The sequence below is a fragment of the Manis pentadactyla genome, chromosome 5, assembly GCF_030020395.1.
Source record: "Manis pentadactyla isolate mManPen7 chromosome 5, mManPen7.hap1, whole genome shotgun sequence".
Lineage (NCBI taxonomy): Eukaryota > Metazoa > Chordata > Mammalia > Pholidota > Manidae > Manis > Manis pentadactyla.
In genome coordinates, this window is record NC_080023.1 from 90,760,867 (window position 1) to 90,786,576 (window position 25,710).

At 39.0% G+C, this 25,710-nt stretch overlaps 1 protein-coding gene across 2 annotated transcripts in view; it reads left to right on the forward strand.

Annotated features, from left to right (window-relative positions):
• The window catches only part of SGMS2 (sphingomyelin synthase 2), an 89,938-nt gene extending 72,891 nt beyond the window's left edge, over positions 1-17,047 (forward strand). For both annotated transcript variants that reach the window (XM_036920936.2, XM_036920935.2), the window contains exons 3-6: positions 1,646-1,763; positions 6,508-6,661; positions 10,886-11,052; positions 12,399-17,047. In XM_036920936.2, coding sequence (XP_036776831.1) covers positions 1,646-1,763; positions 6,508-6,661; positions 10,886-11,052; positions 12,399-12,602 — 643 coding nt within the window. In that variant the 3' untranslated portion in view covers positions 12,603-17,047. The remainder of the gene's footprint in view (positions 1-1,645; positions 1,764-6,507; positions 6,662-10,885; positions 11,053-12,398) is intronic.
• The last annotated feature ends 8,663 nt before the right edge of the window (positions 17,048-25,710 follow it).

Here is a 25,710-nt window from a genome sequence, read left to right on the forward strand (position 1 = left end):
GCAGCAGTTACTTTCCTAAATAAGGCTGCAGAGTACATATTTCACCTTCTAAGTTAATTTTTCTGTTCTGAGTACAACTAAACTCAGAATGCTTAAATGAATATAATTGATTCAGAATAATTCCTGCCTATTACTTCAACTTGTCTGATGGCCATGAAACACAGTTAGCTCTCTTTTGGGGCCTGGGATTCAATCAAAGAGTGAATCCTTGCTCACTTCATCAAAAGGAGAGACTCAGCCCTGTTTATCATCTTTTTTTTTTTCCATAACAAGAAAAGGTAGAGCTAGTGTAGCAAGCCTCTGAAAGAAATGCTTTGCAATAGATAAATACTTTCATCTACTAGTCTAGGTGATGTTCCATTCTATATTTTGACCCCAGAAGCACTGGAATATTTGTAAAATATTCCAGGAGACAAGCAGCTAAAATTTTATTTGTTCATAGTTCTTTAAACTAGAAATCCCAACAGTTACCTGAATTAGACCTTGATCCATGTCAGACCATAGTCTTGGAGAAGACTTAAACTATGCCACATGCCTGAAACTGCTGTTTTTCTAGGACTCTCTGATTAATATAAGTTTTAAAAGTTTTGAGAGCTCTGAAAATGGGAGACCTGGAGTAATATAGTTTATGCACTAAGGAAGTTATCACCAGTAATTTGAGGAGCTTTATGGACCCCACCATCTCTCAATCCCCAGAGCCCTGAGTTTAGAGACCCACCCCTTAACTACACAACAAAATAAGTTGTCATCTTCAACTGGAAGCAAGGACATTCAAAACCCTTGGTGCCATTCAGGCATCTAAGAGACAAACAGACAGGGCCTCTCCCTTTGGAGGACAGTGTGTGCAAGTCAACTGCTGGGAACCACTGCCTTAACTGAGGGTTCAGGTGGTGCAGGACAGGGACTAATGTTTTCAAGACAAAATCTCCACCAAAAAATATCAAGTGAAAAAGGACTTGTGGGATATTTTTTTTTTGCATTTTTAAATCAAGATTGAATAAAATAAGGGTAAACCAATTAGTTTACACTTGGACATCTTCAAAATGCAATTCTCTAAAAATCTGTATAGTTGTAGACAAAATAGTTCATGCCCAAGTTGTCAAAATACTTTTGGATGGTTCCCAAATAAACCCTTCTCATAAACTCGGGTTAAATGAGTTGCACCATTTCCCTATGTGTCCAATTATATAATATCACCTAAGCTCATTAGTTAATTCCTCTGTGACCATGGCTCGCTTATACCTAGATATGTTCTCAAGAGAGGGTTTTGTTAATGCGGTGAGTTGGCTGAAAATGTAGAAAGGTTCATTGAATTCTCGGGCAAAGAGTGACCCTTTTAGAAGTAGTTATGTAGAACCCTTCATCTACTTTAACTTCCCCACTCCCCACAAATTCAGTCCTTCTGGGCCACATCCCACCTAGAATTTTGGCAGTATATCAATCTTTGTTTCTGAAAACTGCACGCCAATCTCTCCATGGAATTGTGGGGGTGAACAGCTTACAAAAAAGCTTTAAACTGTGAAACTGTCATCTGTTAATGCCATTCTATATTAATTATTCTTCTGTTAAACATTTGTTTTCTGTTGTATTAAGAACAGAAACAACCAATAAACTTGTCTCTTCCCACCCCTATTTTTTCCTTTAGGTCAATAGTGGGGCGCAGATTCTTTTTTATCATTGGGACTTTATACCTGTATCGCTGTATTACAATGTATGTGACCACTCTCCCTGTGCCAGGAATGCATTTCCAGTGCGCTCCGAAGGTAAGCAACTCTGAATTACCATCGGGAGGAAACCAAGAAAACGGTTACTGAACACCCTCTCTGTTATGCATTCTTCTAGACACGTTCTTATGTGTTAACTGAAATCTAGCATATTTTCTATTTTTCTTTAGATTTGGGGGGAAGAATTAAAATGTGTTCGTACAGTATTTTTATGCATCAAAAATTTATTATTTGCTAATTATGCATTATAATGGGGTATTGAACTCCTTGCTTTTTTTTGCCTTCTCCTATGCTTACCCATTCCTGCATTCATTCTACAAGTATTAAGCTCCTGTTTTGTACCAGGCAGTGTAGTAACAGCAATGACTGAAACAAAGTCCTCCTTCTTCTAGAGCTTGTGTTCTATCAAGGGATAACAACTGATAAATAAATTCCTAACATGTCATATGGTGATAAGCCAGATGTCTCTCAAGTGAAGAATAGTAAAGCTGAGTAAGGGTGCAGGGGACTCTGAGGGCTGGTACTATTTTATAGAGGGATCAGTGAGGCTTCTGTAATAAGAAAGTATTTGGGCAGGACCCAAGAGGAGGGAGTGATGCATGTGGATGGGGTGAGGGCTGTCAGCCAAGGAACAGCTTAGAAATGGTAGGTGCAAAAAAGAGCAGGGAGTCCAGTGTGGCTGAACAGAGTTGTGAAGAGCTGAGGTGGTGCTTGGGGGGCCCACTGGAGGAGCTTGAACCTTTCTGGTGGCAGTGGAAGTGAGGAGAAGCCATTTGATTCAGGTTGTATTTTGAACATAGGGCCAATGGGATGTGCTGATAAGTTGGATATGGTTTTAAGAGAAAGAAATCAAGGATGACCCCAAAGTTTATAAGAATTGGAAAGAGTGGCCTTTTGCTGGAATATAACATGAGAATGGATGCTGAAACTATTTTAGGCAGGATTTACATTTTCTCCAGGTGGAGTCACTTCTCAAGAGAGCTATTAGTCATCTTAGACCCCAGTGTGCCCTGGTTTGTAAAAAAGGAAACTTACAAATCATGTGCTTTCTGAAGAAGGGAATGAAGTCTAACATCATATTTTACTAAACACTAATCAGAGGTCCACAGTAGGAGGAAAAAGAGTTGTGTTCTGAAGAAGTCAACATTCTTCTTCACCAAATATAGGTGTGGTTTGGAAAAGCTATAATTTTCCAAAGCCATCAAAGCAGAAAATATCTGTAATTAAAACAGTGTACATATTGAGTTTAAACATTAGCTGATTTTGAGAGAAACTAATTTAAGACATGGGAGACATGCAGAAGCATAATAAATACTTGAAGGGGTTATTGTTATGTGTTAAATGAAGAAATGGGCACAGAAAAGAGGCCAAGCCCATCCTAGTAATAGATGAGGTTTGTGGGATGAATTGCTATGATTACAGAAAGAAAGTAAATTAAAGATTATCGTCTGTGGAAGAGTTGCAGTTTTCTCAAGCTGCATCAGTAAATGTGCCACTGGAAAACCGAGCTACAGATACAATGGAAGCTCTGGTCACATCCTTACTAATCAGCTCCCATGTTCAGTTGTCAAGACCTCTTCCTGAAGCATAAGCAGGCAGTAGGTGCCTGAATTACTGTTCAGGAAAACAAGCGCAAATCACTTTGTTTGACTAGAGGTGATGTGGTGCTAGAGAGCAGGAGTCAGAATTGTGTTCTAAATGTGGTTCCGCCACCAGCTTTGAGTGCTCCTTAAATTCTCTGTGGTTTGAGGCTATTAGATGATCTACCTGTCACCTTTGCTGCTGACTCTGTAGGATGCCCTTCAGACCTACAAGCAATGACAGAACTGTGTGTCCTGAAGCAACTAGCTTTGGGACCGTGTCAATCTAGTTATGATGCCTAGTACTGTTCACTGCTCCCTGGATGACCAGAGCCACAAGTGATGGGCCCCCAGCGAAATGCTTTGCCCTCGCAGTTTCCCAGTGGCCCTCTCCCTTGTCTATCTATGGTTTACTTTAAGTCCTTTGCTTATAATTTGCTTCAACCCACCAACGCAAGCTTTGGTTTGCAGTCACAAAATGTGTGTCCTGAAAAGTGTTTAAATAAAATTTTGGCCTATTTATTAGGACTCACGTGAAATGATTTAGCTTTTAAAACCTATTTTGCCACATACAGGAATGGGGTATTAGGCAGGGATAGCTCCTTTCCCTTTCCTAGAAAAGCTCCTTCTCCCCACAGCCATGCATGTCCAAAGGACTTCTCTTCTGAATTGAAGGGACTGTGTGGCGGGTAACATTTCTGGTTTGGCAGGAGCCGAGTTAGGCTCTCTTTTGCTTTATTTCTTTTTGGGGAACTGGTATATGGGGGTCACTTTCTGAGGAGCCCTCAAGAACATAGAGACCCTGTCTGCTTTGGCTCTTAGGGTTGATGCTTCCCCTCAGTTCTCGATCTTCAGTTCTGTGTCCAGTAAGGAACTAGAGGCCTTAGTGGTGCGTGATGGGGGTCCTAATGAACTAGAACAGAAATAGAAAAACAGCCATTAATCCCACTGTATGATCCCGCCTTCCCCAGGTTTCTTTCTATTCTTTTTTTTTTTTCTTCCTTTCTCAATGTTCTGTTTAGCATACTCCGCGTGATCTGATATCTTAGGATAACAGTGACAGAACTGAACAATAAGACCTGAGAAAAGGACAAGAAGGGACAGTCCTTCCTCTGTTGTGCAAAGGCATATTGAATCAAATGCATTGGGATTCTCCACTCACCAGCACTGCTGAAAGACGGAGGGAAGAGAATGTGTGGCGATATTTTAGCTCCTCGTTTGTTTATACTTCTGGATCCATTTAATCCTGAAGTAAAGGGGCTGATGGCTTTAAGTGTTTGTGTCCCTAGAAAATCAGAGCATTGAGTTGGGTTGGGTGACTGGATTAAAAAAGTTATCACAGTTTTGGAATGAAAAATAGTGTGTTCTTTTAAGCTGGGAACACAATGGTTGGGCAGAGCATATGTACCTTTTTACTTGATCTCAGTGTTGACAGTTCACACTGACTGCATGACAAGAAATTCCTGAAGGACTGCGGTTGATCTGATAAAGCACATGGCATCAGTAAATGATAAAGCACATGGCTAGATTCTATCCTCCTCACCAACGGCAGGTCACATTATCTTACACAGTGTGCAGTCCACCTCTACCAAGGTGCACCTGACGCGAGTGCTGCCACTGTCACCCGTACTTACCTTCCTCAGGTTTGGATCCTTTACTGCCTTTCAGGTCTTCTTTTCAAGGCAAGATTACCTATTACTTGGCGTGTTTAGTTTAAGGACAGTCCACCTTTAATAAAACACATATGTTCTCCTGGTTTGGCACCTGGGCTTGCCCGTGGCAGACTTTTGAGGAAGGTTAAGTTTCTCAGCCTACCCTCTAACCCTGCTTCACTTAATTTTCTCTTGCAGAGCCTTATTCTCAGCTATCAACCAGTCATGGTGCATTTGCCTTTTTACAAACATCACTGAATACTGGACAGCTTTCCAGATCCATAAGATTATTTTTTTGTAATTGGGAAAGTTTTAGACTCCCCAGTAGTGATGTTTAAGGCATGGAATCCTGCCCCCAATTCCTGTCATACTGGGTAGAATGGTTTTCCATTTGCCTTGGAGGCTGACTCAATATCTTCACTCCTAGACTCTACTCCCATCCATCTGCACACGTTTTAACTGCCCTTCACCCCCATGCATCCACTTGGACAAGACACGACCCATCTTCACCACCAGTTAACCACCATCATGGCTGGACTGGCTGTGCTTTGGGGCTGGTTCCCCAAAAGGATCATCACTGTGTATGAAACGCAGCATGTCGTACAACTGTTTCCCCAGGTCCCAGATGAATTGTCATTCATAGTCTGTCTATATTTCTCTTCTCATGAGTACTGTTACTTTACCTTATTTTTGAGAATCACTGTTTAATTTTCTAAGCTTATTTACTTGATGCTAGACTGAGGTGAACCCTCCATCCAGCCCTTCAACATTTCAGTATTTCTATTTTCCATGCCTACCGTTTTTACCAATTCAGTTCACTACTTCTTCCTGTATGCTTAAGTCTTAATGGGATGTGAACTTTTGACTATTGCTGCAAACTCCTGTCCTAGCCCACCATTGTTTCCCATGTTGTCACAGTAGCTTCTGGGGGCTTCTATATCCTTGTCTGAAAGAGTTCTTTTCTGACCCTCTGCTTTTCCTGATCAAAGCTACTCATTTTTAAAGCTGCCAGTACATCCCTAATGCCTATCTAAACAAATTATTTAATGTGTTGCAGCTCCCCCTTTAACTGTGAATGTTTTGACTGGATTTTAATACAGTTATACGCACATTTTAGTCTTCCCACTTAGCACAAGATACAAATACACTTTAGAATATTAGTAATGTGGTATTAGCTGAATCAAATATTAACCATCCAAAACCCTGACTTCCCCCTACAGAGAGGAAAGTAGCTTTGATCTTTTTAGTGCATAGCTGTGATGAAGTCATTGGTTATTAATATTTTTAAAAGCTTTGTCCAAGGACACACCACCACCAAAACATATTGTTAGTAACATGCTGAATAATTTAAAATGTCACTAAAACTCACCAATACAATGAATAAAACATAGTTTGAGGAGCTTCCTCCTTGGATTCTTGTTGATTTTTTTTTTATTAAAAAGGAAAAAAAAAAAACACAACCTGCTGACCTTTCTAAGTATCACACAAGTTAGGCCGAAACATGGTTTTATTAGCTTATTAATTTTCTTCCTGATCTTCTATGTAATTTAGCTCAACGGAGACTCCCAGGCAAAAGTACAACGGATTCTACGGTTGATTTCTGGTGGTGGATTGTCCATTACTGGATCACATATCCTGTGTGGAGACTTCCTCTTCAGTGGTCACACAGTTGTGCTGACACTTACTTATTTGTTCATCAAAGAATGTAAGTGGTAACTCATTCCTTCTTTACTGACTACTGTAACCGGAGGGATCCCTAGGCCCTGACACTGCTGGGAGCCTTTATTCTACTAGAATTGCTAGCTGTGAAAGAGACAGAGGCATGCACGCATAAGTGTGTGTGAAATCATTTCAACCAGTCATGTGTGATTTGAACACTGAAAGCTTAAAACAGTCCTGCTTCTAGCTGTTAGCATACCTCCAAAATGTCTGCCTCCTTGGCTAGAGCTTATCAAGGTAAAGGCCGTTGTAGTGCGGCAACTAAGAAAAATTATTGCTATTGCAAAAAGAATCAGTGTGCTTGAAAGCCAAGTGTAAATCACTCTTGTGTGAAACTTCCATTCCATCATTCCAAATCATTTGATGTTTTCCCCCTTTTAAAAAGTTTCCTTGTCCCACTTTATTCCAATTTCATGATTTTCCAGCCAGCTGCCTCTGTGCTTTAATAGACATCCTCATGTTTTGCCAATACTGATCATTTTCTTTGTAAGAAGCAACATGGAGGCAGGAATGGGAAGTATCTTTCCATGTTTATACACTTAATTCATATTACACAAAATCCTTGTATTCCAGCAGCTTTCATGGCTGGAATAATTTCTTCATTGTGGGGCTGTATTTGCTTTTAGCTGCCTCACAGACCCCATTCTTGGAGATTTCTGTGGTTTTATATAATTAGGCCCATTATCTCAAAATCCTTCCTAAATAGTGATTCTTCCCCCTCCATTTTTGCAGACCTTGTCAGTATTAACCTTCATCTTAAGTTCCAGGATACCCCATGCCAGTGTTTTTAGACACTTAGGTCCATTTTCTTCATGTACTTAGCATATTGTCAAGAGGTCTTCTGGCAGAAACCACCAGAAGGAGGCTTCCCCCTCCCTCCTCGTGCCTCTTCCATCTTCTTTTGGCCTGTCATTAATCCAAACAGGTTTAGCCTCATGTAATGGCAGTACGGACATCAGGGTTTATCTTTCAGTGGTGCAGAAGTGAATTCTTGCCCCATAACTTGCCTGGGATTTTAGGTTTAGCTTCTGCTTTGAGGACAATATGACAAAGAGTTGAGATTCTCTGCAATAGATGAAGCAAAATCTTTTGGGGGGATGGTAAGAATTGTATGGCTTCTGAGTTGTTTCCTTTGTAAGTGCCACATATGAACTCAGAGTAGGGAGAGATGCGTCAAGCTGGCAGCCGTCATCATACTTGACTGAGGGAACGGACTCTCAGACCCTTTGTCCTTATCTCCGCTGTCACATGTCTGAGAGGCCTGGTGAGGAGGAACCAAGGCCGTCTGCTGCACCAATAGCAGAGGATACTCAGTTACATTTCAACCACTACATTTCTAACACCTACTTCTAGGTTCTAGGAAGCAGGTGGAGTGATTTGTTATGATTCTGAGTCTAACTTTCACTGAAGAAAGTTCCATCTGTGAAACATCATTTTCTAGTCCACAGGTGCATTTGAGTGGTAGGATCTTCCTCACCTGAGGATCATGAGAAGCTCATAGAAGATGTGGGTGAGAAGGAGCAGCTCCATGTCAAATCACAGCCACTGTGGTTTGAAAACCACAAAGTAATGAAGAGAAAACACCCCAGGAAACAGAGTTAGTTTTATAAAATAACTGAAGATTTAAAATAATAAATGGATATAAACTCGGTGCCAGACACTATTCTAAGCCCTTGATACAAATTAACTCATTTATTCCTGCAACCGCTCCATGAGAGAAGCTGTTTTTCCCCATTTCTCAGAGAGGACACTTCAGCATAGAGAAAGTGAGTAACATAGAACCAGTCCCCGTTAGTAATTGAAGGGCAGGGTATTCAGACTCCCAGCCAGCAGACTCCAGAGATTCTACTTCATTTCTTGGCTCTGTTTAGTTTTGGAAATGCACATTGTCTGATCTTACAGAATCGCTAAGGAATAATTCTGGGTATATTTCTCATTATTGTTCTTCTTCTACCTCAGCAACAGCAGGACAACTTGTGATTACTTTTACCTTCAAAAAGGCTATGCAGTACATGGAGATATTTTCTTCCCAAGACATGATTTGGGCTTAAGATTTTTAAAATTTGAAAGTTGACATATTCCAGGGAAAGAATTACATTCTGCATTTCCCAATTTTTGGTGAGAAGTAAAATGGCAAATCTGTAATGCTTAATGCAAACTCAACTTTAGAGCCAGTCTAGTACATAAACAAGGCAGTCCATGTTTATGCCATTTCCTATGCAATTAGGAAAAACAGTCACATTCTAAATTATACCGTGTGTTACTGGTCTGACTAAGAAGTGGTACCAGAGACTTCTTTGAACAGTCTGCATCTAGAACTAGATATATCATTTATATATTTTTTGCTTTCCTGCCTTTGATCTGTTAGGACTCTTCCCTTGTTTGCTCTGTTGTTATGCATGGATTTGAATTTAGTCATTAGGGCAGATGAAAACTTGGGACCAGGACGTTTTTTGGGTTAGCAAGAGGGCTTTACCCAGTCATGCAAATATTATCACTGGGGCCCAGGTTCCTTATAAAATCAGCCTGGAGAAATCAGCCCAGCTATTGGTACCAAATGTCTTACTAATTGAGGAGGGAAAAAAAAATTTTTTTTTAACCTGGTTGCCACACAAATCCCACTGTCTGTCATTCAGTGACAGCTTGGGCTAGGATCACACACAGATAGTAGAGTTAATGAGTATTTGTGATGTCATCTTTCAACCTGATGTTACCCTTATAGGAAGATTGAGAGAGCAGAAAAGATTACCATTTTGCCATTTCTATTTCAAAATAGTTTATATTGAATCTTTTGTCGGGGGGCAGCCAGTGTTCTCTATTAAAGAGCAGTGGTCTCATGTGGTAGCATAATAAGGAATACACTGTTTTTATGGATGAGCAGTGCTAGTGTTTCCAGCTTTTCCTAAAAACTCACTTTGAATTCTACAGGTAGTATAATGACCATGCAGGCCATCTCTTTACCTTATCTACTTCAGTTTTGCTTGTTGATAAACAAATACAAAATAGTTCTGGTTTGTCCAAGCATTTTGAAATTCTAAGGTAAACACCGGATGAAGTATAAGCAATGGAAGTTGGGTTGGTGTGAGACTTTAGGGAAGGGTGAGGTCTGTAGTACTGAAGAATGCACATTTAGTAAAATCTCCAGATTTCTAATGTTCAACTTTTAACATTCTGAGGAACTTAGTGGCAGGGTGAACCAATTGAAATGTAATAAGGAACACAATCAAAATTAGAAAATCAGACTTTAAAATGCAAATACCAACTTATTACTCTACTGTTCCACTTGGAACCTAAAGAGCAACAGCTTTTCTTCCAAAAAAATTTTTTATTTGAATGATACCTGATTTGGTACTTCATCTAAAGTTCTGAAAATGGATCCTTCTACTCTTCAACCATTCTTCCACACTTGAAAGCAAATATCAGTATGAATGTATTTGAGGAGCTAAATATGAAAATTTGTTAGGTTAGCTTTTATTGTGAGCTAAATAAAGCTTTAACTTAGGAAAAATAAATAGTTATTAAAGAAACAGAAGAGTTACAGCAATTAACTCTTGTTCGCTTTATACCTATATTGTTAACACTTGTGTGCGAAGGTTGTGGGGTGCATGATCACGTGTGACCTGGCAAGGTCTCTATTTTTTTTCGTAGCTAACTAACGTCATGACCTTCTTACTGGCCTGACTAGGAAGGCTAAAATCCATAAATGACTGGGCAAGCATCCTAAGCTTTATATAGGGAGTGCTTGATAGTTGCTATTGGCAGTAACAGTATAAAATTGCTGAGAATGAAAATATTGCTAGCCACAATGCCACTTATCTCTCTCTGGATAAATCAGGTTATATAAACTCTGATTATTACTACTGCTTTCTCATTTTCCCCCCATTCACATTGGCAACTACCTTTTCTTTTGACCCCGACTGTTTTTCTCTCTAGTGGGGTCTCTTAGGTGAACCAGTGTGAGCCCATTCCCACCAACCTAATAAACAATTCTGTCCTCTTCTGTATTAGACAGCCTAGCAGTGGGCAAGACCTAGAGAAGTGACTATTAGACCTGCTACCAGGGTGTCCCCCTCTCCTGTCCTGGACTGTTCACAGTGACTCATTTTGAGTTATCTGTTTTCTCCTTCCGGTGACTTCCTGACCTTAGGTTATCCTACTTTGAGTACATCTCAGGGAGTCTAATTAATGCTGTAATTTTTCTACTGTCCAGATTCGCCTCGTCACTTCTGGTGGTATCATTTAATCTGCTGGCTGCTGAGTGCTGCCGGGATCATCTGCATTCTTGTAGCACACGAACACTATACTGTCGATGTGATCATTGCTTATTATATCACAACACGGCTGTTTTGGTGGTACCATTCAATGGCCAATGAAAAGGTGAGAGCAGTGAAATTATCCTTGGATAATTTCTTTTCTTTAAATGCAGAGGACCCCTTTTCATACAGTGGGTTTAAGGTAGCCTAATGGGAAAAATTCCTGTGGTTTAGGTGACTTAAACTTATGTCCCTTACTGCTTCTTAAAGTAAATTCACTTAAACTTGTGTCCTTTATTGCTTCTTAAAATAAAGAATGTCACAAATACAAATGACATTTAAGGATAAAAATGCTGTATAATCATAGAGCCTGGTGTTTTATTAATCCAACTAATTTATACCAGAATTGAAGAACTATAAATGCTAAATTAAAATTTAGGAACCTTCTCTGTAGAACTATTGTCATGCAGTTAGGTAAGACATATTCCCTTGCCCCCAAAGAACTTAATTTTGAGAAAAACGTAGCAACTATTTTAAAAGCCAGGCAGAATATGTAGCTTATGAATTCCTGGCCTTGGAACATCCTCTGTGCTCCGGTGCTCTCCAGCTTCTCTTTTTATCCCTGCTTGTTTGTTTCTGCTGCCTCCTGTTCCCAGATGACCTTTTTTTCCTTCTCTCATTCATTTTGAAGGAGCTAACTCAAATGCCACCTTTTCTGGGAAGCCTTCCCTGACTCCTGCTCTCTCTCTCTAGTCCCCAGATGGAATGATTCCTCCCCTTCTCTGTGTTTCCTAGACTGGTGTGTGTCCTTGGTATGACAGAGGTAGTCTGCCCACCATGACCTCCTTATCTTTGGATAGGTTTTCCATATTCTCTGATGCATATAATGTTTGGAGAATTTGTGAGCAATTGAATATGTCATTCCCAAAGGATCTAAACCCAATTCCCATTTGGCAGTGCCCACTAATAGATGCCCCTCCTATGGATTACTTTGTCTTTGTAGCTCTGTTTCCTATTTTGTAGTCTCCTCTTTCCATCTTCCTTCTTGCCCTTCCATCGAGATGTCTGCTGACACCACTGAACCCAGACTTTCATCTTTCCTCTCAAATATGCTTGACCTTGTATGCTCACTCTTCACTCTTCATCTTCTCTGCCCATTCATCTGACCACTCACACATCCTAAAAACTGTCGCTCCTGGGTAGCTCTCACATCTGTTCCCGAGTCCCCACTCTTACTGGAATTGCAGGCAGAAGACACTGCATGAGCCACAAAGAGGGAAAGTGAGGGGAGGGTGTCTGGGGTCAGAGTCAAGTCGGAGTTGGGGGAGACACAAGGACAACTGCTGCCTTGTGATCTGGATTCTGCTGCTTTCTCTGTTACGCTGCAACGAATGATAGTTTAATTAAGAAGTAAAACAGGATGCAAATCATGAAAAATGTCTCATTTTCCTTTTTTCCTACTTTTTACAGAACTTAAAGGTCTCTTCACAGACTAATTTCTTGTCTCGAGCATGGTGGTTCCCCATCTTTTATTTTTTTGAAAAAAATGTACAAGGGTCAATTCCTTGCTGCTTCTCTTGGCCACTCTCCTGGCCTCCTGGCTGCTTTAAATCGTCATGCAAAAAATATTCACGGGTTCAGAAGATTGGTGAAGATAATGAGAAATCCACCTGAGGGGCAAATCAAAGGCACAAGCTCTTATACCAAAACAGTTAACGCTGTAACCAAAGGTATAGTTTTGTGTTTTTATTTTAGGAGAACTGAGTGGTAAATGAAGAAGTGGACCAAATTTTGTGTAAATGATTAGAAAGATGAACGAAGTATTACCCTTGGACTGTTTTTTTATTCATCCTGAGAAAGGTATATTCTCCTGCAGCTCTTCATTCATTGGTGACAAGCCCCTGCCTGGGATTTTACTAATGAACTTGTTAAAGAGGTGCCAAAGAAAAATTACTCCTTTCCTTATTCTTCACTAAAGCCCTCCACAGAATTTTTTCAGGATTTATTTTTCCTCTGGGGTCAGAAGAATTTGTTAATGTTTTAAATAAAATATGTGGATATATACAGCTACTATGTAAATATGATAACCTAATGCTGAGAGTGGTTTTAGCATTAGGCTTGTTAGTGAGGGGAGCCCGTGGGTCATGAGTAAACTTCCGGGTGAACTTTGTTTCTCCCCCGTCACAGGGAAGGTCGGGGTCGGGGCTGGCAATGGGCACTGCTGCTACCACCCAATGCACTATGTTTCGCTTTTACTTTTCTTTACTTAATTGATAATTTTATATATTTAAAAAAATACAATAATCTAAAATATGGAAGTATTTGACAATAACCCCCTGGGTTTTACACATGTGTAAATATTTCACTTTAAAATCTCAATGACAGACACCCAGGAAACATGGGGCTCTTGTTGTGAAGGAGTGGCCCTTGGGTACACCCTTCCAGGCTTTGTGCCTGGTGAACATGCGTCTGGTACCCCCAGGGCGGTGTACGGAGAGCACACAAAGGTGGACGGACCTCTTGCCACTTGAGGAACAAGCCTTCGTGTCTCCCTCAGGTCCTGCCTTGTGGGAGATCTTTTTTGGAGCTGCTAATTGGAGCTCAGAAATATAATTGGTCACATTTCAGTGAAAACAATTACTTTCTAATTACATTGTACTTTATGGAAAAACTAAGAGGGAGTCCATAAGTATAGTGTATCCTTGCCTTTTAGCAGGAGACTCAGCTTCTTATAAATGGCCCTAAGGACATACGCCACATTAAGTAATTTAAATTTAACGCTGAAGTTATACCGTGGTGCTGCACTATAATCTTTTGGAATCAGTGTGTTAAATGGATCATAGCTACTCAGTAAGGGGAATAATTGTTTCTAAAGTTCTTTGAGGTGATGAAAAAAAAAAGCTGGATTTTAAAACATCTGATGAGTTTTAATGCTGTCAGATTTTGTGCATTAATTAATGCTGTTGAATCTTTTGGATAATTCTTGGCTTAATTTCTTAAGACTTACAGTAACCTTTGAAAAGGAGTGTTACAAAATCAACACTAGGCCAGGAGGTGGAGAGGTCAATGGCATGAGTGGAGGTAGTTACCTTTATATTGGTGAAAATTTCCCTCGGCTTAGGATGAAAAACAGTCCTAAATTTGTCATTATAGTCAGCCTTGATTCTGTACACAAAATTGACCTTTAAATTGCTTGAGAGAAGCAGAAAACACATCTGTTCAGAAGGACATTATCCTTTGGTGCTAAAATTTTGTGTATGTTTTCTTTACGGCTCTTCCTCTGTAATAAAAGAATCAAGAAAGGAAAGGTGTTTGAATCCAAAGGCAGGAAGAAAGACTCTCTAATCTGGTTATTTAAAACAAGAATTGAAACCCTAAAACATCCTTGGCAGGCTTTGAAATGCAAGGAGTTTTTCCAGTATTTACTATTACATAAGCTAATAAGAAGCAAATCTATAGTTCACCTGATACACGTAGCCATATTTCTACATAACTTCCACTCATTTTCTCTTACTAGATATTAACATTTATGACAGAACAAGGTGTTCTGTTTGAAACACAGATTTTGAATTCCTGTTGCATGACTGTGAGGAAGAGCACCTGACACTGAAGCCTGCGTTTTGCTCTCCTAACCTTGGGACACCCCTTGAGCCTCTAATTCAGATAAAAGAGCCTAACATTCCTTAGAGCCTTATTACTCTGTATCTTGGATAACCTCTTTTCCTTAAATTAAATAAGGAAAAGTGTTTAAGCTTTAGAAATCATGGTGTGTGGATTGTTGGAGACTCTTGAAACAATAACCCTTGCGTTTTAGTCAAGTAATGCAGTTTTTAACAATATATACCATCACCTTTTAAAGAACTTTAAAGACATCTATGACCCTTCGTGTGTGGACACTACTGCTCCTGTGTTCTTTACCTGTATATGTCATAGCTGTCTAATAGATGCTGAGGAAGCATGTGGTTTGAAAATAAGGAGGGAAAATACGGAAGTTTCAAGATGCTAACATAAAAGACAGAGTGAAACTCGTTTACATTTAGGAAAGCAAACAAAGTTTAACCCAATGTGCCACTTTGGGACATAAAACATAAACAATTGTGATCTTGCCTTTGAAACTGTATTTTTGGAGCTCCTTTTCCTGGCTAATTAAGACACAAGTACTTCTCCATTACCCTTGTTTTTGTAAACCTGTTACAAAACTCAGTGCTCCTGTTAGAAGCTTATCTTGTAATTTAGTCCTTCTGTGCAATATCTGTAACATAATTCTTATTAATTATGCCACATTTTTTTCTAAATTCTTTCAATGGAAATTAATTCTTGTCAGATTCAGTTATTTTTAGCTCTCCCACTAGCTCTGAAAATAAAGTATTCTTCCCCAGTTCCACTCGAAGTAATTTTAAATTTTTTATTTAATTTACTGGCATCTTGGAAAACAAGTTTTGCTGTGCAAGGCAGGCTGTTTTGAGTGAGCCCAAGTCTAGTCAGGTTTCCCGACGATCTTGCTGAAGGTTCTTTGTTGTATACCAGTGCCCCCTTGTGGAAATATGTGATATGACTTGAAGCAAAAGCCACTTTTAAAGTGTGTTTTCAAGTTTTTAAAAGGCGTTTGTTCTTTATTATTTGTGCCAGTAATCTGAAATAATTATTCCATATATTTTAAACTTTTCCCAAAGGGAAACCGTGCTTAGATCCCAGAGAGTTGGAATTCTAATCTTTTATCTTTTCATCAAAGAAAATTTGCAGACCATTTCACCTCTCACTATCACAATTATTAATGTCTCCCTTCCTAACACCTTCACTTTGTTTACTTTGAAACACTAAGTTGGCTGTCTTTCTAATATTTTTTATTTTTACATTCTAGAAGTCATGTTTCTTTGTTAATTGAGAGTTCATGTCTTACTTCTTAAATATTTTGGAAATTTCTTTTTTTAATTATTTTTTGTTGTTTTTGTTTTGCACTGTAAAACTGATTTAAAAATTAAGCCGGTCTTAACACACTCATTTCTGTAGTGTGAGTAAGTGTGAGAAGGAATTTCTTAATAAATGAGTTTACATGTTTAAATCAAGCATATTATAAGTAGTATGCCATGTATTGAAGGCTTTTCTATTTGTATGTATAAAGATTTCTGGTATTTTTTTAAATGTCATTGTGTTGCAATATAATTTAACTCCTTTGATTTACTTGCTAAAAATATTTTTTCTGTTAAGAAGGGCTCTTGACTTCAATACCTAAACACTGAAAATCATGTCAAAGGTACCCAAAGTTTTTATACAGATACACACCATATCAAAATCTGATTTATGTTGTTAATCATTAATCTAATTATGTTGTGTTCTAAATAAATATGAATGAGAATAGTTCTTTATTATGGAATTATTTAAAACTGTCCTTTAAAGGAGAAAGAAGGAACTATAAACATAAGCTAATCTAGTTGCCAAGTTGGAATTCATTATTTAATTTACCTCCTATGCAATGATTAATGCTGCAAAATGTATGCTTTTGTTACAGTATATTCAACAAAGGAAATATTATTACAAGGTTTGAGAAGTAGCCAATTGCATTCTTTCAGAAATTTACTATACTGTTTCAATGTGTTAAGTGCCTTGTTGTAAAGTAAAATTTTAAGTCTAAAATCCATTATTTTCCTGACATATATTTTTCATTATGATCTATACTGTATGCTATTGTAATCGTTTTATTAAATGCTTACCTTTTAATCATATATGTAAATTTTGAAAGCTCTCTTCTCCTACCCACCAGTACCTTAATCATTGATCTGTCATATGGGATTTGAGTTCAGGTTCTACTTTTTTTAAGAGAGGAAGTTATCTTTGTTTAGAAATATGGTTTCCATGCCTCTGCTTTTGTGGTTGTGTTTGTAAAAACATTTGAGAAGGAATTTAGGAGTGTAACTATAGTTTATACTTCTAAAATGCCATTTTACACTTACATTTTAAGTGCCTAATTGTTAGTTAACACTAATTTATGTTTCTATTCTAAAGAGGTATGTGTACTTGGTTTCTAATCTCTTTGGCTTTGCTTAAGAAAAAAAAAGCACGAGCCTATACTTTGTATTTACCCAATAAACCACAGTGACATCAGCAGTCTTTCAAAATTAGCATTACCATTTGTTTCAGTTTTTTAAGTGTGTTATTTTCTGTAAAGATTTTACATTTTTATTTAAAGTACTTATTAAAAACACAAGAGGATTATTTTCTTCAAGCACTATATTTAAAATAAGGTGATAATCTTCAATTAGCAGAACTGTCAAAAAACTGGAGTGTGTTATTTTTTCCTGCCCTTGGGTTAAGGTGAGAAATAACTCACAGTAATATAAGGTCATTCTTGGAGACGAAAAAAATCAGTTACGCACTCCATGATTCTGATTCACATTATTCACAAAGACAAAATCATTACTACTTCAAGGAAAGTAGAGTCCTTTGTGTTACTCAGTTCTGAAAAAAATGTCATCCTCTTGCCTTCACAACTGGGGCACTCGGGTAATGTCCTCCACTGGACTTCAGTAGTCATTGCTACAATATATGGCAGTGAGTTGTTTTTGGACCCCAATGAAGGACGAAGGCCTGACCCCCAAAGACAAATTTAGTAAAAGCAATTTAATGACGTGAGGGAGTAGGATATGATAATATGGTTCAAAGACTAAGTGGTTGGGTAGAGTCCAGGTGTTTTCTTTGGATTATCTGGAAATGATATAGATTAGAATAATCTTTCTGCCACTTCCACTCTGGCCTTGGATAAAAATCTTGTCACAGTGAAGGTTACACCTTCTGATTTGAAACACTGGCAGGCTAGTTTTGCTGTTCACAGGCTCGAAGACCCTTATCTAGAATGTATGTTATCTAGAACAGTTAATGTGACCCTTCCCAAATCTTAGCATCTAACATTTCATTTTCTTCTAATAAAACATATAAGAACATCAGAAGCATAATACCAGAGTATTTGTCTATCACTTGGAATCGTAATGGATTATGCACTGCTGTGTGTCTATAATGTATACATAATTTATATGTAGCACATACAATGAGGCATAGCATTTTACAGTTTTTGTGCTTGACTTACATTCTTTAATCTTTACAAAACCCTGTAAAAAGTAGGCAAGGAAAGAGATGGTGACCCCATTCTGTGAGATGAAAGAGTTTGTAAGTGTTAGAGCTGGAACTGGAGTTTCTTCTTCCGTGTTGCCACCTCCCGTCACCCATGGTCACCATCACGATTTGGTAGAGGTTCTGTTGTTTGTTTTTGTGGGGAGTTTATTCCCTCATCAGCCAATTCGTTTGTTAAGAGGGAAACTGGTGCTGGGAACAGGTTCTTTGTCAAAAGCTACTGATTTTTCTGAGTTGCAGTTTACTGCATCTCAGAGAGGAGAAGAGTTACAATATCTCCAGTGCAAAATGGCCTTGAAAGCAACAGAATTCCCAAGCGTTTGGCCTCACAGACTTCAGTTAGATTACGTGAACTCACTGCAAGTGTCACTTACAAAAGAGCACATTACTGTGCTCTGAAGTTTTGCACAGGTTAACACGGGGTGCGGGGGACACACCAAAGTGCATAGAGCTTTGTCTCTAAACATGTCTCCCTCGGGAAATATTCCCGAGGGCCTGTCAAAAGGAGGGAAGATGTGATGACTTGCTTTCAAAGGACAGCAAAGCTCTGAGGAAATGAACGCCGTCTTGGGAATCACTGCAGTCTAGGTTGAGTCTGGGCTCTGCAAAGGACCAAAGGGGCACCACAGGAACGTTTGGTCCTGCCATGAGCTGGTGAGTTCCCTGTGCTAAAAATCTGTCCAAACCAGCGTGTACGCTTGCTTCTGGCCAAGTTTTGGGAACACTTTAGTGCTTATATCCAAGCATTTATCTCTTCTATGTTAAAGGATGTTTCTGTTTGAGTAAAGAAAAAAAGAAACCACTCATTTTGAGAAGCGTTCATGTATCAGGCACTGCTCAGTGGTTTGCTCTTAAGGCTCGCAGCACTCATGCATGGAAGTCTGATCCTGCTGCTTTGACAGTGGCAGCAGCTCAGACTGGAAACGTAAACACAGGCAAGGAGCAAAGCTCGGCACACAGGTCCCAATCCTGGAATGCCAAACAAAGCCCATAATTTATTTGCCTTCTGCACCAATGTAATAGAAGAGTCACCCCATGTATGAAGAATTCAAGGAAAGAAGAAAACTTCTTGCAGAAATTTCTTGACAACCAAGTTTTGTGTTGTTGTGAACAAAGTTGAGGAGTACCTGAGACTGATCCTGGTACAAGTCTGTGACCCACATTTCAGTAACTGATGTGGGGAATGCAGCAAGCCCCGCCGCTCCCACCATCCCTCTGCTTTCCTTGCATACCTGCCTGAGGCCAATGGCAGAGGGGCTTGGGACCTGTGAGGAGACCGTGCCCCCAGAGCACACACCAGCCTTTGCTAGGAGGAGATGGCACTTTTCCTTCTTTCTTTTTTTTATTATTATTATTTTTATTTGGTATCATTAATATACAATTACATGAGCAACACTGTGGTCACTAGAATTCCCCCATTATCAAGCCCCCACCACATACCCCATTACAGTCACTGTCCATCAGCGTAGTAAGATGCTACAGAGTCACTACTTGTCTTCTCTGTACTATACTACCTTCCCCATGCCCCCACCTCTACATTATGTGTTCTAATCGTAATGCCCCTTACTCCCCTTATCCCTCCCTTCCCACCCACCCTCACCAGTCCCCCTCCCTTTGTCACCGTTGGTCCATTCTTGGGTTCTGTGACTCTGCTACTGTTTTGTTCCTTCAGTTTTTGCTTTGTTCTTATACTCCACAGATGAGTGAAATCATTTGGTACTTGTCTTTCTCCGCCTGGCTTATTCCACTGAACATACTACTCTCTAGCTCCATCCATGGTGTTGCAAATGGTAGGACTTGTTTTCTTCTTATGGCTGAATAATATTCCATTGTGTATATGTATTACATCTTCTTTATCCATTCATCTACTGATGGACACTTAGGATGCTTCTATTTCTTGGCTATTTTAAATAGTGCTGTGATAAACATAGGGGTGCATATGTCTTTTTCTAACTGGGTTCTTGCATTCTTAGGGTAAACTCCAAAGAGTGAAATTCCTGGGTCAAATAGTATTACTATTTTTAGTTTTTTGAGGAACCTCCATACTGCTTTCCACAATGGTTGAACTAATTTACATTCCCAACAGCAGTGTAGGGGGGTTCCCCTTTCTGCACATCCTCTGCAGCATTTGTTGTTGTTTGTCTTTTGGACGGTGGCCATCCTAACTGGTGTGATGTGATACCTCATTGTGGTTTTAATGTGCATTTCTCTGATGATTAGCAATACGGAGCCTCTTTTCATGTGCCTGTTGTCCATCTGAATTTCTTCTTTGGAGATCCTCTGCCCATTTTTTAATTGGATTATTTACTTTTTGTTTGTGGAGGTGCATGAGCTCTTTGTATATTTTGGATGTTAAGCCTTTATCGGATATGTCATTTATGAATATATTCTCCCATACTGTGGAATGCCGTTTTGTTCTACTGATGGGTGTCCTTTCCTGTACAGAAGCTTTTTAGTTTGATATAGTCCCACCTGTTCATTTTTGCTTTTGTTGCCTGGGGAGATACATTCATGAAGAAGTTGTTCATGTTTATATTCAAGAGAGTTTTGCCTATGTTTTCTTCCAAGAGTTTTATGGTTTCATGACTTACATTTCAGGTCTTTGATCCATTTCGAGTTTACTTTTGTGTATGGATTTAGATAATAATCCAGTTTAATTCTCCTATATGTAGCTGTCCAGTTTTGCTAACACCAGCTGTTGAAGAAGCTGTCATTTCCCCATTGTATATGCATGGCTCCTTTTTCATATATTAATTGACATATGCTTGCATTTATATCTCGACTCTCTATTCTGTTCCACTGGTCTGTGGCTCTGTTCTTGTGCCAGTACCAAATTGCCTTGATTACTGTGCCTTTGTAGTAGAGCTTGAAGTTGGGAAGCGAGATCCTCCCTGCTTTATTCTTCTTTCTCAGGATTACTTTGGCTATTCAGGGCCTTTGGTGGTTCCATATGAATTTTAGAACTATTTGTTGCAGTTCACTGAAGAATGTTGTTGGTATTTTGATAGGGACTGCATTGAATCTGTATATTGCTTTTGGTAGGATGGCCATTTTGACAAAATTAATTCTTCCTACCCAAGAGCATGGGATGAGTTACCATTTATTAGTGTCCTCTTTAATTTATCTTAAGAGTGTCCTGTAGTTTTCAGGGTATAGGCCTTTCACGTCCTTGGTTAGGTTTATTCCTAGGTATTTTATTCTTTCTGATACAATTGTGAATGGAATTGTTTTCTTGATTTCTCTCTCTGCTAGTTCATTGTTAGTATATAAGAATGCAACAGATTTCTGTGTATTAATTTTGTATCCTGCAACTTTGCTGAATTCAAATATTAGTTCTAGCAGTTTTGGAGTGGATACCTTGGGATTTTTTATGTACAATATCATGTCATCTGCAAACAGTGACAGTTTGGCTTCTTCCTTACCAATCTGGATGCCTTTTATTTCTTTGTGTTGTCTGATTGCTGTGGCTCGGACCTCCAGTACTATGTTGAATAAAAGTGGGGAGAGTGGGCATCCTTGTCTTGTTCCCCATCTGAGGGGAAAAGCTTTCAGCTTCTCGCTGTTAAGTATGATGTTGGCTGTGGGTTTGTCATATATGGCCTTTATTATGTTGAGGTACTTGCCCTCTATACCCATTTTGTTGAGAGTTTTTATCATGAATGGATGTTGAATTTTGTTGACTGCTTTTTCGGCATCTATGGAGATGATCATGTGCTTTTTGTCCTTCTCTTTGTTGATGTGGTGGATGATGTTGATGGATTTTCGAATGTTGTACCATCCTTGCATCCCTGAGATGAATCCCACTTGGTCATGGTGTATGATCCTCTTGATGTATTTTTGAATTCGGTTTGCTAAAATTTTGTTGAGTATTTTTGCATGTATGTTCATCAGGGATATTGGTGTGTAGTTTTCTTTTTGGTAGAGTCTTTTCCTGGTTTTGGTATTAGGGTGATGCTGGCTTCATAGAAGGAGTTTGGGAGTATTCGCTCCTCTTCTATTTTTTGGAAAACTTTAAGGAGGATGTGTATTATGTCTTCTCTAAATGTCTGATTAAATTCAGAAGATGGCACTTTTCAACATACTTTTTTTTTTTGTAGATAATTATTTTTTATTGAAGGGTAGTTGATACACAGTATTACATTAGTTTCAGGTGTACAACACAGCGATTCAACATTTATATACATGATAATTCTAGGTACCAGCTATCACCATACCAAGTTGTTACAATATTTTGACTATATTCCTTATGCTATACATTACATCCCGGATACATATTTATTTTACAATTGGAAGTGTGTACTTTTTTTTTTTTTCTGAGGGCATCTCTCATATTTATTGATCAAATGGTTGTTAACGACAATAAAATTCTGTATAGGGGAGTCAATGCTCAATGCACAATCATTAATCCACCCCAAGCCTAATTTTCATCAGTCTCCAATCTTCTGAAGCATAACGAACAAGTTCTTACATGGAGAACAAATTCTTACATAGTGAATAAGTTACATAGTGAACAGTACTAGGGCAGTCATCACAGAAACTTTCAGTTTTGCTCATGCATTATGAACTATAAACAGTTTAAATATGAATTCTCATTTGATTTTTATACTTGATTTATATGTGGATACCACATTTCTCTCATTATTATTATTTTTAATAAAATGCTGAAGTGGTAGGTAGATACAAGATAATGGTAGAAAACATAGTTTAGTGTTGTAAGAGAGCAAATGTAGATGATCAGGTGTGTGCCTGTAGACTATGTGTTAATCCAAGCTGGACAAGGGCAATAAAACATCCACGTATGCAGAAGATTTCTCTCAGAACAGGGGGGGTGAGGTTCTAAGCCTCACCTCTGTTGATCCCCAATTTCTGACCTGATGGCCCCCCTGCGACTGTGCCTGTCTTAGGTTTTTGCTCTCTTGAGGAATCTTACCCGTCTCTGGCTAACCAGTCATCTTCCTGGGCCATACAGGGAAATGTAAAGTTGGTAAGTGAGAGAGAAGCCTTATTGTTTGAAAAGGTTAGCTTTTTACTTCTTTGCAGATTTATGCCCTGTGGCTTCTATGCCCAGCATTTGTCTTGAGGTATCTTTACCACTTGGAAGAATTATGATACTCGGTAAATTTGATATGAGGCATGAATTCTATTTAAGGGTTGTAGTTAGGAAGGAAGAAGAAAAGCTATAGAAGTACCAGGTGGAAGAAAACATGGGAAGATTGATTATTTCTTTGACATATCTTCTTGTAGAGTAACTTAAGCATGTATAGGATTTAAACTACTAATTAAATTGTGCACACACATTAACATAATAGGAGTATAGTTACATAACCAAAGCATATCTGTAATTACCAGCCATCTCCAGTGAAACCAAGAAAACCATTAAGGCACCTTAGGCATTTGTGAAAACTTATCTATGATATGGTGGATATTGTCCAACTGAACTTGAACAGTCTGAGAGAAATCAGACAAATTAAAACAACCCATTCCTGGGGACTGTTCACATGCCATATGTTCTTTTAACAGTAAATAGTCTGTAGTTGTAAGAGTTTGGAGCGCTACAATTTGCACTTCTCCAAATTCTTGGTTGAGTTCCAACAGTATAGATCCAGTCAAATTTGTTGTTTTACTGTATGCACAGGCCAGCTTAGATATCTCCTTCATTCCCATGGCAAGTCCAGGAGCTGGTGGGATGAGTGCATCTACACCTGTAGCAGTGTGTGGATCTTTGTTGGGGTTTTTTGATGATCATCTTCTGGCATGAGTCTGACATGATGTTGGAAGTTCTTTTTCATATCGTATCTTAGTTCATTTTCGGGGTAGCCAAATTAGGCTTTGATCCTCTGTATAAACACAAACAGACCCTTTGCCTACATTTTATATGCACTTTATACCATTGTGTAGAACTCATTGGAGGTCACCACACAGGAACTGCCTTTTTTTTGTTTTGTTTTGTTTTGGTATCATTAATCTACACTTACATGACGAATATTATGTTTACTAGGCTCTCCCCTATACCAGGTCCCCCCTATAAATCCCTTTACAGTCACTGTCCATCAGCATAGCAAAATGTTGTAGAATCACTACTTGCTTTCTCTGTGTTGTACAGCCCTCCCCTTTCTCCCACCCTCCCATGCATGCTAATCTTAATAGCCCCCTTATTCTCCCCCCCCACTTATCCCTCCCTACCCACCCATCCTCCCCAGTCCCTTTCCCTTTGGTAACTGTTAGTCTATTCTTGAGTTCTGTGATTCTGCTGCTGTTTTGTTCCTCCAGATTTTCCATTGTTCTTATACTCCACAGATGAGTGAAATCATTTGGTACTTCTCTTTCTCCACTTGGCTTGTTTCACTGAGCATAATACCCTCCAGCTCCATCCATGTTGCTGCAAATGGTAGGATTTTCCCTTTTCTTATGGCTGAGTAGTATTCCATTGTGTATATGTACCACATCTTCTTTATCCATTCATCTATCGATGGACATTTAGGTTGCTTCCAATTCTTGGCTATTGTAAATAGTGCTGCGATAAACATAGGGGTGCACTGATCTTTCTCATACTTGATTGCTGCATTCTTAGGGTAAATTCCTAGGAGTGCAATTCCTGGGTCAAATGGTAGTTCTGTTTTGAGCATTTTGATGTACCTCCATACTGCTTTCCACAAAGGTTGAACTAACTTACATTCCCACCAGCAGTGTAGGAGGGTTCCCCTTTCTCCACAGCCTCGCCAACATTTGTTGTTGTTTGTCTTTTGGATGGCATCCATCCTTACTGGTGTGAGGTGATACCTCATTGTAGTTTTAATTTGCATTTCTCTGATAATTAGCGATGTGGAGCATCTTTTCATGTGTCTGTTGGCCATCTGTATTTCTTTTTTGGAGAACTGTCTGTTCAGTTCCTCTGCCCATTTTTTAATTGGGTTATTTATTTTTTGTTTGTTGAGGCGTGTGAGCTCTTTATATATTTTGGACGTCAGGTCTTTATCAGATCTGTCATTTTCAAATATATTCTCCCATACTGTAGAGCTCCTTTTTCTTCTATTGATGGTGTCTTTTGCTGTACAGAAGCTTTTCAGCTTAATATAGTCCCACTTGTTCATTTTTGCTGTTGTTTTCCTTGCCCAGGGAGATATGTTCAAGAAGAGGTCACTCATGTTTATGTCTAAGAGGTTTTTGCCTATGTTTTCTTCCAAGAGTTTAATGGTTTCATGACTTACATTCATGTCTTTGATCCATTTTGTGTTTACTTTTGTATATGGGGTTAGACAATGGTCCAGTTTCATTCTCCTGCATGTAGCTGTCCAGTTTTGCCAGCACCATCTGTTGAAGAGACTGTCATTTTGCCATTGTATGTCCATGGCTCCTTTATCAAATATTAATTGACCGTATATGTCTGGGTTAATGTCTGGATTCTCTAGTCTGTTCCATTGGTCTGTGGCTCTGCTCTTGTGCCAGTACCAAATTGTCTTGATTACTATGACTTTATAGTAGAGCTTGAAGTTGGGGAGTGAGATCCCCCCTACTTTATTCTTCTTTCTCAGAATTGCTTTGGCTATTCGGGGTCTTTGGTGTTTCCATATGAATTTTTGAATTATTTGTCCCAGTTCATTGAAGAATGTTGCTGGTAGTTTCATAGGGATTGCATCAAATCTGTATATTGCTTTGG